This window comes from Colias philodice, chromosome 23 (genome assembly GCF_061535455.1).
Source record: "Colias philodice isolate Cphi_HAF_F1 chromosome 23, ilColPhil1 Martin Lab GWU primary, whole genome shotgun sequence".
Lineage (NCBI taxonomy): Eukaryota > Metazoa > Arthropoda > Insecta > Lepidoptera > Pieridae > Colias > Colias philodice.
The window spans coordinates 7,928,989-7,944,655 of NC_143108.1; the positions used below are offsets into that span (position 1 = coordinate 7,928,989).

Below are 15,667 nucleotides of genomic sequence, written 5' to 3' on the forward strand. Positions count from 1 at the left end.
TAAATAATTAATATAAAAATAAACTCACATCGCCATTAGAACCAACTCCATTATCCACAATCAGCACCTCCTTGCTCTGATGGAAATTCAGACCAATAACCTGACCATCTTCATTGGCGTAGGGCGCCTCTTCACGTTTGGACATTTTGTTGAGCCCTAGGGCTCCGCCGGACACGTTTAGTTCTACCACTTGGTTGCCTTGACCTGAAATTAATAAAATTTGATTTATTAAAAATAAAAAGCCGTGTGGCACTCGGGGACTGCCGCGGTAAAGCTATTGCATGCTGTGCCTTCAAGCCACACCTCCGCGCCCGTCCCCGTGGGGAGCGTGAGGTTTTTCGTTACGGAATTTCTGGATTCGGTCCCCGCGCTCAAGGCCTGCGATAGAAGCTATGCAATAGCTTAAAAATAAGATAAATAAATGGAGTATTTAAGAAAAACGTTGCAGTAATCAGTACGTGTTCTATACACCTAATAAAAATGAATCGCTTAATGTGTAAGCGCAAAACTTGAGAACGGCTAAACCGATTTCGTTAATTCTTTTTTCATAATATTCCTTGAAGTAGTTCTTATGAAGAGAAAACGTAAACATGTACTACGGGCGAAGCCGGGTCGAACCGCTTGTAAAGAATAAATAAATAGAGTGCAAAATTATTTACTTTCACTACTACACTACCTTTTATTTTCATTTGTTTTAGTTGTCCGGAAAATTTTACGATTTTCCTTGTATTATAAGGCCTCTTAATTTTATGATAAGGAAAACAACAATAGATTGGACCACTTTAATATTACGATCAATAGAACTATCCATAAACATCTTGCAATTAATTTCGATTCTATGAATTCAAGTTTACGGATGTCATATAAAAACCAGTTACACTTTTAATTATCTATTGTTTATTTTTATTGAATTATTACTTTAGCTGTGCCACAGAATAATAACTAGTAGCTAAGACTTAAAATATGCTATGACGATTCAAAAGTGCTTCTAGAATATGGCTAATTGAATGAATAAAGGTTTTAGTTTGAGTTCTCATATCCTTCCTCGATAAACTACACTATCTAACAGTGAAATAATTTTTCAAATCGGACCCGGTTCCTAAGATTATCGCGTTCAAACAAACAAACTCTTCAGCTTTATATTATATAGTTTCAACAATGAAAGGGCTATAGTACTTTGAAATACACGTCCCTTATAACAAGAAGGTGATTTATAAACACAATGACTAATGTTTCTTAGATCGCGTGTTCGTAACAAGGTTGTTAGATGATCTTGGACACTTTGACGATATATTTAAATCTCTATATAAATGTTTGAATTTTAGTATTGGTTAGTGGTAAATAAATCTTAATTATTATAAACATACTTTATTATTAACACATAAAATTGTGAAACTAAATCAAAAAGACATAGAACATAGAGCAGTTTGTATGATGAGCACAAAATTAGTCTTAACTAGCGGTCCGCCCCGGCTTCGCCCGTGGTACATATTTCGCAATAAAAGGTAGCCTATGTTCTTTCTCAGGGTCTAAAGATTGTCTGTGCCAAATTTCATTAAAATCGGTCCAGTAGTTTATGCGTGAAAACCATACATACATACATAATTACAAACCTTTCCTCTTTATAATATTAGTATACATAGTATAGATATAGAATAGCGACTTCTCCCACAACGGATAGAGTACTTTATATTTAAGGAGAAAATAAGTTTAAGAAAAGCCTTTTCAGTCGAACGACATAACGAATCAAAATGATTTTCATTATAAATTAAGATCTATACATAAACACTTAAAATTTGGCACGCAAAAAATACATCCGATTTTGTGTATAAAATCGATATGGAAAGTGATATTCAATTTCTTTTATAAATGGCGTCCAATAGAAAGTTCTAGGCATTTCTATTTTGTCGTACGTTCGATATTTTTCACGGGGAATCAAGTTAATGGTTCGGAATCATCACGGAAACGTGTAGTTATGTAACCTTATGTAAGAGATCTCGCAAGACACGCTAGATAGAAATGGTTTCATTTAAATTTATTTTTGAATATAATGAATATGAAATCGTGTAGCATTGTGAGGGATAAAATTTGCTTAAGTATTTGTAGTTTAAACGTCGCAAATTGTTGTATATAGCTGTCGCAGTCAAATTGTATTATTTCGCCGTTTACAAACGCTTGGCATTTTGTAATATGTCGAAAATTCGTAATCAGAAGTTATTGGTTTGTATAAGGGGGTGGGTTAAGATTTTTAACTACACAGAAATAGAGACATATCTATTAGAAATAATAAAAAAAATAGGTTAGTTAGTACTTAAATGTTTGTTGACTATTTGATTTTGAGAAATTAACGGCTCTAGGTATATTGACCTTACATTGTCATTTCTTGTATTTTTTACGTGTTACGTTATATAAAAATTTACAAATGACAGAAAACAGATTTTTTTTCAGTTTTTACAACTACCTACTGTACAATGACTTTACATTTGATATCAACTATCAATCTTGTTATAGACTGTCAGGATTATAAAATATCATACTAATATACAATACCTTGTTTCCTTGAAAGCTTGAGGAAGACGTCTTCTAAAGATATACAGTTGTACATAGTGAGCAAGGCTTGAGGTGGGTCTTCAGCTAACAGTCGGCCACTACGCATCAAACCAATCTGAAATTCATTTATGGAATATTAATACTTATTTTGTGTAACTTAAGGACCTGTTTTAAATGACATAGCTGTTAAATATGTACGATTACTGTACGATAGTATTGGTTGTATTTATTTTATTTATATGCACTGAAAATGTGTAAACTTATTTTATGTAACTGATGTGAGAAAATAAACTCTTTTTTATTTTTATTATATTCTATGTACATTAAATAATAGTTGTCTGTAAAATCGTACAAAAATCATAGCTAATAAAAACTCTTATAAACAAATTTATAGTTAGAGTCAATTGTACAGTGGTTGACGCGTGAGCGTAGGTAACACCGAGCCCGAGGGGTCCTGGGTTCGATTCCCGGTGGAGACAAAGAAAAAAAAATGTCTGGGTCTGGCAGGACACAGAAGGCTGATCACCTACTTGTCCCTAAAGAAAATCGATCAGTGAAACAGATGTATAATGCATCTGCCCCTTACCCCACTATGGGACATGGGACTACACTATTTTTCACTATTTGAGATATTGTATGTGATAAAAGGTCTCATAGCACTCCGTGTTTTTTCATCCATAATTATTAAATGTTATTCAAATAAAATAAGCTTCGGCCTTCTCATTAGAGAATAAAAAAATAATTTGTTTAGCTAGTTATACTTGTTTTTAATTATTTGTTTAGTATTTAATTACATATTAAAACGTCACGTCGAGTTGACGATAGAGATAAAAACTACCTAATTTTAATAAATAGTTTTACGTAAGTGTTTAGGATTGATTTAATAATGATTTATGATAATAAAAATGTAAATTTTGCGCGTAAAAAATTTATATTATTTACCATCTGTATACCTTCATAATGCTTTAATTAATGATCTCTATATGTATATAATAAACGTTTTGTACGACCTCTAACTTTTATAATCATTTTCCTCCTAATTGACATTGCTTGGTACTTTAGTAAATACATTTAATTACTGGCTTGTACTATGCACAGATAATTAAATATTAAACTATATAAAAATATAAGTTTAACTCGTTTATTTAGTAATAAAAACTGTTACTGAATCGAAAAATGTACTGAAATTATCATCTCTATCATTATATAAATCTTGCCCTAAAATATTTTTCCTAGGACTTACAAATTTTAACATGTTTTTTATTATTCTAGTATCGCCAACCATCCAAATCCAGTAATAGTCCAGTATTAGTCTAACATACGATTTTAACCTAAAGATACAACGAAGATACAATATGATATCAAGAGACGTGTTTACACCAAAAACGTGACATCAAACGAACAGACAATCGACGATCGTCACGTTGTTATACCGCATTCCAAATTTAATCATTTATTTTATTAATTATTTTCAATGGAGATCTTTTAAAAATATTATAACCGGTTTATATTTGCGCTTGTTACGTAGGCTATATGGCTCTATGTTTTTCTTTATGTTGATAGAGGAACTTTTGGAAATTGAAGATATTAATAAGGTGATTGACTCATAAAAAAACTGTTCATATTTTTATTGTAAACACCAAATTATTGAAGAATGGATGCTCTTTATTCTCCCTTAAAATCGTCATATCTACCTAAGTCTTAAACCAACTGAATTTTGACCACTTTACGTATTCTACACCAAAAATAATTCAAGTAAACGGAATAAAACATTTTCACAATTATAAACATCGACGTTTCATTTCTGTAATTAATAATTTTATATGTCACCAAGTTTGCAATAAGAAAACTACGTAACAACTAATCTACGTAATATAAGCATAATATATATATATAGTTCACTTACACAATGCGCCTGGCGGGCCTCTTCAATATAATGTGTGGTGATGATCACAGTCTTATCACCAGAGCTGGTGATGCGCACCAGGTGGGTCCAGATGGACTGTCGCAGCAGTGGGTCCACGCCCACGGTTGGCTCGTCGAGGATGAGCAGCTCAGGGTCGTGCATGAGAGCCACTGCGAAGGAGACACGACGCTGCTGGCCACCACTGTTGGAAAGTTAGTAAATATTATTTTCAATGTTTTATTTGTATTTTGTATAATTATTCAAATTCAAAATCAAATTCAAAATTCAAATTCAAATCATTTTTTTGATAGAATTGTGGTTATACAAAAAATCACATGATTTAATTAATAAAATAGTCCACAGTCCGTCCACACAATTCGCCAAACAATTGGCATATTAGGTATATATTCTTTAAAAATATCTTCTTGTTAGCATTTTGATTGTATGCATGAATGAAAAGGGCACAAGTATGGACTTCTATCTAGCTAAAATAATAATCTTTGTTTTGTTAAATGCACTTTCACAAACGTAGTTTTGAATAACAAATGTATAATTTAGTTTGTATTGGTTTTGTATAGATTCACAAATCATTGCATTATTTTATTCTATACAATAATTGTACTTTCGAATCTTTTTATTCTATAGATGATATTAAAATACATATAATGATCATGCTGTATTTTAAATCTTTTGTTATAACGTGGACGTTACAATGCAAAAACGGTCTATTGTATATTCGCAATTAAAAAAAAATTGCTTCTCTTTGATGATTCTTAAAAATTGTATTAAATGCAAACAAAAAGACTTTTAGAAATGATCGAGATAAAGTAGAACATTTTGAGGAGTCCCTAGCAACACTGTATGCATAATTGAAAACGCATATTGACGAATATATTCTACTAACTATGCCCCGCGGTTCCACCCGCAGTGCTCCGCTCCTGTTGGTTTTGGCGTGATGATATATAACTTATAGTCTTCCGCGATAAATGGGCTATCTAACACCGAAATAATTTTTCAAATCGGTGCAGTAGTACCTGAGATAAGCGCGTTCAAACAAACAAACTCTTCAGCTTTCTATCAAGTATAGATTTCGAACATTTAAACCAAGTTACAAGCAATTTTTGATCAACAGTTGCTCAACAAATATTTATCAAGTCATCAAATTTTAAATGCATGTAATGTACACCAATTCAAAGATACATCTATCTCACTTGGTCTACTTAATACGCGAAAGTGAGTTATCTAATTATTACATCACTACTTAGACACACTTTTTATCGAAAGTTCATAATTATCTGTACTGACTAATTACATTCATTAAGTTGCCTATTCACTACTTTTATTTGACACATTTAATTATTTTACATAAGAAAGAACAGTAATTTTTAAATGTAGAGCCATATTATACAAAAATATACTTATTGCTCTATAAAAATATAGATTAGTTTTTTGTTAACACATACAGAACATAGCTGTTTGGCTGTGATCCTTTACTTTGTATAAAACAAACGAAGAATTATCTATACAATTTACGAGGGACTTTTTAATCCAAGACAAACCCTTTCTTGATAAGTTATCCATGATCTTCATTATAAAATGATTCTGTAGTTTCGTAATAAATTATACTAATATGACATAAAAACATTAACAAAGAACGTAATCATGGGTAATCAAGTTGTTTCCTATATCCAAAGTGTCGTAAAACAGCATTCTTAATACACCATGGTTTTCTTTATTCAAAGTAATGAACTATAATGATAGACCGTCACGCAAGCCTAGGCATTATATCTTAACATTTCCTTAATTCGATTGAGGACATCTGTGGAATTTTATAGGCGTATTAAGGAGAAAGTAACTATTTCTTAGTTATGTGGGTATATAGTATATTTTGTATCTGTGCTATGCAAGTCATAATATAAGCAGGGTTATAGTAAGTATATGAACGAACGCAGGGGCATTAAGACTACTGGTCTGATTTTTAATAATATTTTGACTATAGGCACTTAAAAATGTTAAAGACCGTTTTTCATATAACATGAATGCAACTGGTTTCAGCACAGGGTTTCAGTAACCTATAGCTATAGCAGGTTTTTTAATGGCAAATTTCAACCAAATTGTTATTTTAGTGAAAACACAATATTGTCATAGCAAAAAACATATTGAAACGATTATAATAGGTACATTTAAATTATCAATTAACTCAAATACAATGAAACGGTTAACATCAAAAGCCGAATGAACTATATTAATAAACAATTAGGCAAATTACTGTATAATAGTAGAACTAAACGATTCGTTACGTGCTAACAAACACATTTGGAACAACAGTAGGTAACAATAATGACATATTATTGTACGTGACAATAGTCACTCCTTAGGGCGGCCGTACTCGGACTGCTCGAACAGTTAATGGCTAGGCTGAGCGACGTACACGGACTGCTCGAGCGGTCGGTCGTTGACTGCTCGAGCTGTCGCTACTAACCGAGCAGTTGACGGCTTGAAGCGGTCGCGACGGCTCGAGCAGTCCGTGTACGGCAGTGAATGGATGTCCATAGTTAACCGCGCGGTCGTGGCTTCAAGCCGTCGGTTTCAACTGCTTGAAGCGGTCCGTGTATGGCCGCCCTAAGGTGACGTTGTTACAAGCATGACTGTTTTGGTAATAAGCGTGACGCATTTGGTAATAAGTGTGACGAAGTGTCTTTGTAATGAATTAGGTGGCGCTTAACTTAAACATGTAATTATGTATGTTTGTAATTAATTAGGCGGTAACAGTTCGGTTGTTTTGGAGAGAAACTTTTGAATGGGCGATGATAATTGGGCATTATTTCTGCTACAAACAATTTAAAAAGGAAAAAATATATTTTGAACTCTGATTAAATTTTGTAAATAGGTAAAACATAAAATGATGTGGCAATAAATATATAGATGTGGAATAAATGAGTAATTTAATACAATGATTTCAATACGATTATGAACTACTGAATTGATTGGCTCTACATCGTATGTAGAGCAAATCAATTCAGTAGATTTTGCGTGAACAAACAAACAAATAATTGATTCATACAACTTTCATATTTCTAAGATAAGTTATGAAGTACTTTACCAATTTGAATATAATTACAACATCTAGTTATATTATCTGTGCTATTACATAGTTTAAACAAAAGGAAAGTTGGCTTGCAGAAATCTAGTTATACACAAATATTTGCCCACATTGGCCAATCTTGGGCCAATGTTATGTATCACAGACTCACAGTATATATTACCGTCGTGAAACAAGTAATTTAAATGTTCGTAATAAGATTACATAAGAAATCTTACATTCACTGAGGTTAACGGATGTGAATGATATGTAGGACAAGAATTAATACTCCATATATGAAATCTGGTTGTTATTTAGATGTAATAAAGGTTAACTCCTAAATGAAAATATATGTAACCAATTAAGCATCATTAGGACCACAGATAATAAAATACTATAAATAAATAATAAATAATAAATATTATAGGACATTATTACACAAATCGACCTAGTCCCACAGTAAGCTCAATTAAGGCTTGTGTTGTGGATACTAGGCGACGATAAATATAATATTTAATAAATACATATATAGATAATAACACCCAGACCCAAGAACAAATAATTGAGTTTATCACATAAATATTTGCCCTGACCGGCGATCGAACCCGGGACCGTCGGCTCAGTAGGCAGTTACTTTACCACTGCGCCAACCGCGTCGTCAACTATGATAAGGACTAAATCTTCTTTTTAATTAAATGAAAGTTTATTCCACCTTGCTAATGTAAATATGAAAAATAGTTATCTATCTTTCTTTTTTTGCTATTGTATCGAAAAATATCACTTTCATAAATCGCGTTCAACTTATAGTCGTAGGTTTATACCGTATACGAATGTATGAATACCTATTCTATAAAAAAAGCTTTTTCATATTATTGTTTTGAGAGAATATTGTTTTACAATCATAAAATAACAACATATTTTTTAAATATAAAACTTACTTAGCTTTATAAAATATTTTACACATCCTACAATTACTTCCTTGTTTTTTATTTCATTATTTAACAAATTTATTCGTAAAATTTCCGGATAGTAAAACTGTGACGTAGTTAAATAAATAATACTAAAATAAGTAATAAATAATATTGCATACAATGTGTATTTTTAGTGTCAGGAAACCTGTGACTTATAATTTTTAAATGCTCGAGAGACACAGCGTATGACTTAATTAAAATTAATTTCAAATTTGTTAATTTTAGGTGTATTTCATATATTTTATCCTTCATTTGATAATCCTTATTACCTAACGCCAAGAGAAAAACAGACATTAAAATATTCGACCTTCGTTAAAGTTAAATCGTAATTCATAATACTTATAATTCAAAAAAAGTGTATCTATTCAAACTTAACCAGCTTCTGTTTATTGTATGAACATTACTAAAAAAGGTACTTAATTTCTCTTAGTTTCGTAAAATATATAAAATGTTAGTGAAATATTTTTTTGCTAAATATCTATTTGAACCTTTCAATTTTACTCACGGTTTTATAATCCTCGACGATCTAAATTTTATTTTATTTTGACTGTAAAAATCTTTTGTTACTTATATTGTATTCTTTGCAGTTAATAAACCATTAAATATTCATAATAATATGAATAATCAACATCGTCTCATGCATTGCATGTTATTAATAGAAAATAGGAAAAAAACGCGCCAAAAAATTGCCTAACGTATTTTTTAATCTGTATGTACTCTGACTTCCCGCCAAATTCATACAGAAAAAAAATGTATAAGTAGTAAGTAGTATTTTAATACCTATCGATATAAAATATATTTACTACGAAATATAAAAAAAAAAACTTGCTTATCTTTTAAGATTAAATATCGAATTAATCCTAAATAATGCATTTAATTTCTAGAAAACCTACAGTAGTGTGAATTGGTAATAATAAAACGGGTTCGAACAAAAATTTGAGAATTTATGTAAACAAATAATAAAATATCCATACAAACGACCAACACATAAAGCGGAAAAATATATAGTATATCGTAGTTTTTATTAGACTTAGGTACCTACGTGTGATGTCAATATGCTAACTTATATACAAATACAATGTGTACTTAAGCTGGGCATTATTTAGTTATGTCTGCTTGTATAGCTTCAAAATGTTTAAAAATATAGATAAAAATGGCGGGAAGTGAATTTCATTATCTGTGAACATTGTTTTTTTTCACTGCCAACTTCTTGCCATAAGAAAAAAGAACATTGTTTTTTTTAGACGTGTACGAAAGTGCAGGCAAAGAACCCACAGAACCAAATGTCACGTGATTGTTAATAAATGTCATTGATTAAAGTTTAATGCTGTGGTTTTATGAAGAAATGTCCTCTTAAAATTGTCTTGTAATGATTGATTCAATGAAGAATAATTCTTTATCAGAGCAATATATAAAAATAATATACATTCGCGGTCAGAATGCAGTTTACTTTTAAATTCTTATTAAGGTCTAAGTTAGTAAGGTACAAATTATTCTCAATTATCGTAATCGATTCACTCTTTACCAAGTTTGATGTAAGGTCAATTAATTGTCTTGAATAAAATAAACATTTTCCTAAAATTGTTTACGTTACAATACTCTGTTTGGAAATCTATTAGAATAACTTTAATTTGTGACGGAAAAAATATTATTTGCAATATACTATATTGTTATAAATTAAAATACAAGTTCAATATAAAAATGCTAGATTCATAAAGATTTTTCACAGTATCAGTTTTTTCTTTAATACTTATTTGTAAAACTTAAACGATAATATATATTTTATAATAACTATCGTTATTCAGAAATAAGTGTTCGTATTATATATTAAATATTTATATAAATTGTCCTATAATTATACCGCTAATTATTACTATTTTAATGGGCAAATTATCCGAGGCATTTCAAAGACACACAGTCCAAGGTGAACATAAAAGCACAGGATAATAGCAAGGTATACGCTATGCATATTTATAACTTAATAAGTACACAATAAGTAAGTAAATATTACATAACTTTGAACATATTTACGTAAACATGCTTACGATGTACGAACACCTAAATCATTAACAAGGACGGATGGACGGTACTTTGTTTTCGTTAAATGAGTATTTTTGTGAAAATTTCAATTTAATATTATTTTATGCAGCGATAATAAATAAATAGGAAATCTTGCTATCAAATGAATTTCATCAAGAAATCAAATGAATGAATTGCTACAAAATGAAAAAATTTAGCCATCTGTTTGGTAGGTATGTTCCTAACGGTTTTATTAATTGAACTACTCTAAACGGATTTAAAGGTAAGTCCGTAAGTATCAAATTTTACTTAACTGTTGTTCCAGCTTATATTCATACTCATACTCCTTTAAATAAACTTTTATATAAGTAGCATATGCTCACCTATAGATAACTTTAAAACCTTACTTAGTACAGTCATGATTAACGAACATTATCTTACACCAACAGAAGGCCGGTTGTCTGGAAGAAGTCGCTATTTAGCGATAAGGCCCCCGTTTGTTACAATGTATCCCAGATTAAGTCTCAATTTGTAATTTATTCAGAGCAATAAAGTACATATTTATAAATAAATAAAAAAGACGTGTGGCACTCGGGGACTGCCGCGGTAAAGCTATTGCATAGCATGCCTTCAAGCCTCACCTCCGATCCCGTCGGAGTGGGGAGCGTGAGGTTTTTTGGTTACGGAATTTCTCGATTCGGTCCCCGCGCTCAAGGCCCGCGATAGAAGCTATGCAATAGCCTAATAAATAAAATAAGGTCAATTCATCTAGTAGCAAAAAACTAACCTCAAATTCTTCACCATACGGTTTTCACTGGGCAGATCCAGGAAGTCGAGGAGGAACCGCAGCCGCTCCCCAATCTCCCTTGTCTCCATACCGAAGATCCAGCCGAAGTACATCATTGTTTCTTTTATTGTGAACTCGCCGTATAGCGCAATTTCTTGAGGCATGTAGCCCACGCGTTTGCCGGGTACTCCAGAACCTGTGATCAGATTGGTATAATTGGTTAGTTCATTTATAGGAAAAGTGATGCTTAAAGCATGACGTCAGAGAGATATCCTTACTCTCTGACGTCACTATACATACCTATATAGGGCAAGAAAAGGAGACATAAAAAGTAGAGTCTAAGTTTAGCTAGGAATTTACTTCGTAATGCTTAAGTAAATACGTTACATCAGAGAGAAATAATATTATAGGAAAAAGGAGAGTTTAAAAAGTCATGTAGAGTTTTTAAAAGGCAATAAATATGTGGTAATTATTCTATTATTATATTTAGTGGGAATCTAAAAATGTCTAAGCTGTCTAGATGATTCAAAATTACAGTCTTTAGTTCATACATACCTACTAGGCATTAGCAGTCATAAATTAAGTTCTTTATAATTGTACTTTATAAGAATTATATTATAAATAAAATAATCGCTTCTTATTAAACATTATAATATATGTAGTTAATATTATACATATAGTAGGTTTATTTGGGCAGACATACTGTGACTTAAATTGCATGCTAATTGGCATAGAGCTAACAATGAAGCGTCTAAAAATAGAGCTAAAAATACGATTATAAGTGTATTAAAGTGAAACTTTTATTACATCGTCTCAAACTTTTTGGTCTGTGTAGCGCATGTCGCGTGTATCGCGGCTGCCGAGTAGGTATACCTACTCGGCAGCCGACCGTCACGCGACATGCGCTACACAAAGCAGTGTTCGGAACCGTTCGAACAGTTTCACTTTTACCGTGGTTTCATAAAACCACACAACATTTTTGTTTTTATTAGATGTATACATTTTTATCAAATGCACATTTACATTATCCATTATCACTTTATAATGTGATAAGTTGTAGTCTAGACAGCTCAAGTATGCAAGTTACTTTATAATTATTTTAATTCATATATGTATAGATAATTAGATAAGTCAGCTGTAGTCTGTCTGTTCACATTTAATAAGGAATACGTTATTTGATGGAGGTTCTATCCTTATCCTTTCTTATATAGGTATTACAAACGTAAACGCATGTAAAAAACATAACTAGTCCGTTGTCTGTTAGTTTTTCACTGAAAAACAGCTCAAAGGATCCGCTTAAAATTTGTTACATAATATTATATTGTCTGAATTTGTACATTTTATTTGTTTTAACTTTTAAGAAGCTTGTTGTATCTATAGCTTACCTCTGGTCCCCGGTTTCCCTCCCAACACCCAAATGTCCCCACTGTTAAGTTTCCGCCGCCCCACGATACAGGAGAGAAGTGTAGTCTTGCCGCAACCTGAAGCCCCCAAAAGGCCATAGCTGTAAATAATAATAAAGTTAAAAAAGAGCATGCGTGTCACAAGTGAAACTTCTTTGGCAAAATTCAAAGATACAAAATTGCCTTACAGCATGATGTGACGGTATTGCCATGACCCGACCTTGAAATTATACTCTCAACGTGCGTAAAGAAGATAACTTCAAAAACTAAAAAAACACACTCAAACTCATGAAATTATTGTATTGTCACCAATCCTTGATAAGTGCACAGTTTGAATGAAATCTGTCCGTTTTAACACGAGATGCGAATTAAGATCGGCCTTCACCAATCTGATATAACTTTTGGCAGGCAAGTAAATATAATAAATATAATATTTTCTATACTAATATTATAAAGAGGAAAGGTTTGTATGTATGTATGTATGTATGTATGGTTTTCACGCATAAACTACTGGACCGATTTTGATGAAATTTGGCACAGATAATCTTTAGACCCTGAGAGAGAACATAGGCTACCTTTTATTGCGAAATATGTACCACGGGCGAAGCCGGGGCGGACCGCTAGTATTTAATATATATTAAATATAATATTTTGTTTATAAATAATATTTGATAAAAAATACGACTAATAAGTGGCTCAAAATCTAGTTTAAAGATGTTGGCTACATACATACCCAAAGATGAAGCGTTTATATAATAAAAGCGTTTTAAAAAGGTATTATTAAGAAAGAAAGACAAAAAATATTGACGTTTCATTGAGCTAATCACCAAATAATTCTAAAGGATTTGACCTTTTTAAGTTTTTAAGGAAGGAAATTCTTAACTTTTACTGTAACTACACGTATTAAAAGTCCTTGTTACATTGGTCAAATCACCAAATTAATCTTAGAGAACATGACTTTTTACTTTGGAAGTTTCTAACGCTACATTCCTTCTCTTTTATTTATTACTAGGTTTCCGCCCGCGGCTTCGCCCGCGCAGTCAAAGAAAAACCCGCATAGTTCCCGTTCCCGAGGGATTTCCGAGATTGCGTTATTTTCCCGGGATAAAAAGTAGCCTATGTCCTTTCTCGGGAATCAAAATATCTCCATACCAAATTTCATGAAAATTGGTTCAGTAGTTTAGGCGTGATTGAGATAGACAGACAGAGTTACTTTCGCATTTATAATATTAATAGTATGGATTGTTTGTTTGTTTTACATATTTTGCTGGATTTATATGAATGTTCCTTCTATCCCATACCATTACATTATTCTTTTGTCGATTCTTGTCATTCTTGTCATTATTAATTTCACTAATTACAAAATATACTTTTACTCTTAAATTTAGAGTACATTGTTATCAATTATCCCAGCCTATAACTAATTTTTAAGGCATATTCAACGGGATACTTCACAAATCTAATATTTCACGCTTGAAACCGTGGCCATAATATTTAAGTATAATACCTATGCGCTGTCGAAATATCCTTTCTGGCGTAACCACAAGTAGATCGTAGAAATTTGTATAACCAAGGCAATGCTATTATGTTTATTTGTACGGAAATATATTTAGATTCATATATCAAGGATATATGTTCGAATTATATCCATTGGAACAAAAAAAAGTGTGCGTGTACTAGTGTACACCCGTAAGAAGTGAAACTTCTTTATGACCTTATTTTTCAAAAAATAATTTACTATATGCAACTTTACAGAAATACGTCAATCACGCGTGGTAGGGATAAAAACAAGATGGCGCGTAACGGAAAAATGTCACGCGTAACGAAAAAATGTTACACTAAATTTTTTTCCAACCCCGAAAAAATAAAGAAGTTTCACTTCAAAAAAAAACATAGTACCGGCCGAATTGATAACCTCCTCCTTTTTTTCGTTAAAAATAGGTCGAATTCTTAAATTCTTATAGACTACAAGCCCGCATAGGACAAAAATATGGGTCAAATGAACCACCAGGGGACATATCTAGAACGATAGCAGAGCAAAAAATAATAAGATTCATCACTATGCCGTCACTTGTAAGCTGTCCAACTGAGTGCAGATGAGAATTGAAAAGTACAGGTAGACTCGGTAAATTTTGGTCATATATTTTTGTACGGCATTCTTAACCATCGATAGATCCATTAAAAATAATAAGAAACCGCTCAGTGCCGTACAAAAATGTGGGTCCACCAAGTCGGAATTTTTATTTAATTTCCGAGAGTTACCGGGGGTAAATTTGGTCATTTGACCATGTACGGCATCTGTGTCATACTATTGCTATACTGCTTTTAATCCATTATTCCGCAACGCCGTACAAAAATCATGGGGACAAGGGGAAAAAATCGAGAGATGCAATCCCCTCTCTTTCCCCACTCCAGGGGGTCATTTGACTAAGTACGGCTTCGGTTCCAAAACATTATCTAGCACTCAAAAGTACTATTAAAAGCAATGCCGTCAAAAAATAATTGTTCTTTTAAATGTATACCAATAATCATCTTAATTTCATCGAATTCTTGATATAAAGAGCTGTAAGGTCATTTGACCCTGTACGGGAACTTTTTTTTTAACATGATATTGTAATATTCAATTGTTGTATAGTATTGCCGTTCAAAAGAAACCGTTCTAAAAAAAGTTATAGAGAAATGCAAAACCAGAAATTTTGTTAAAGTTTAAACATCGTAGATTAATGAAATATAATAGTTTTCTACACTTTATCCGTTGTTTTAAATAGTATTAACATAGATAAATTAGGAAAAAACGATGCCGTACATTTTTGTGCAGACCACATCTTTTAGGCTGATGAAAGCGACGAAAGCTACAATTTTAAGAGTGCTTTATGGCCATTTGATACAGTACGGCATTAACATATTTTTACCCAACTACGGCAAAGCAAAAGGAGGGTTATGGTTGTT

At 31.9% G+C, this 15,667-nt stretch overlaps 1 protein-coding gene across 2 annotated transcripts in view; it reads right to left on the reverse strand.

The window, feature by feature from the left end:
• Nucleotides 1-15,667, reverse strand: part of snu (ABC-type transporter snustorr) — a 104,829-nt gene that overhangs the window by 8,469 nt on the left and 80,693 nt on the right. For both annotated transcript variants that reach the window (XM_089709865.1, XM_089709866.1), the window contains 5 exons: nucleotides 12,701-12,819; nucleotides 11,316-11,511; nucleotides 4,457-4,658; nucleotides 2,551-2,665; nucleotides 29-204 (listed from right to left, as the gene is read on the reverse strand). In XM_089709865.1, coding sequence (XP_089565991.1) covers nucleotides 29-204; nucleotides 2,551-2,665; nucleotides 4,457-4,658; nucleotides 11,316-11,511; nucleotides 12,701-12,819 — 808 coding nt within the window. The remainder of the gene's footprint in view (nucleotides 1-28; nucleotides 205-2,550; nucleotides 2,666-4,456; nucleotides 4,659-11,315; nucleotides 11,512-12,700; nucleotides 12,820-15,667) is intronic.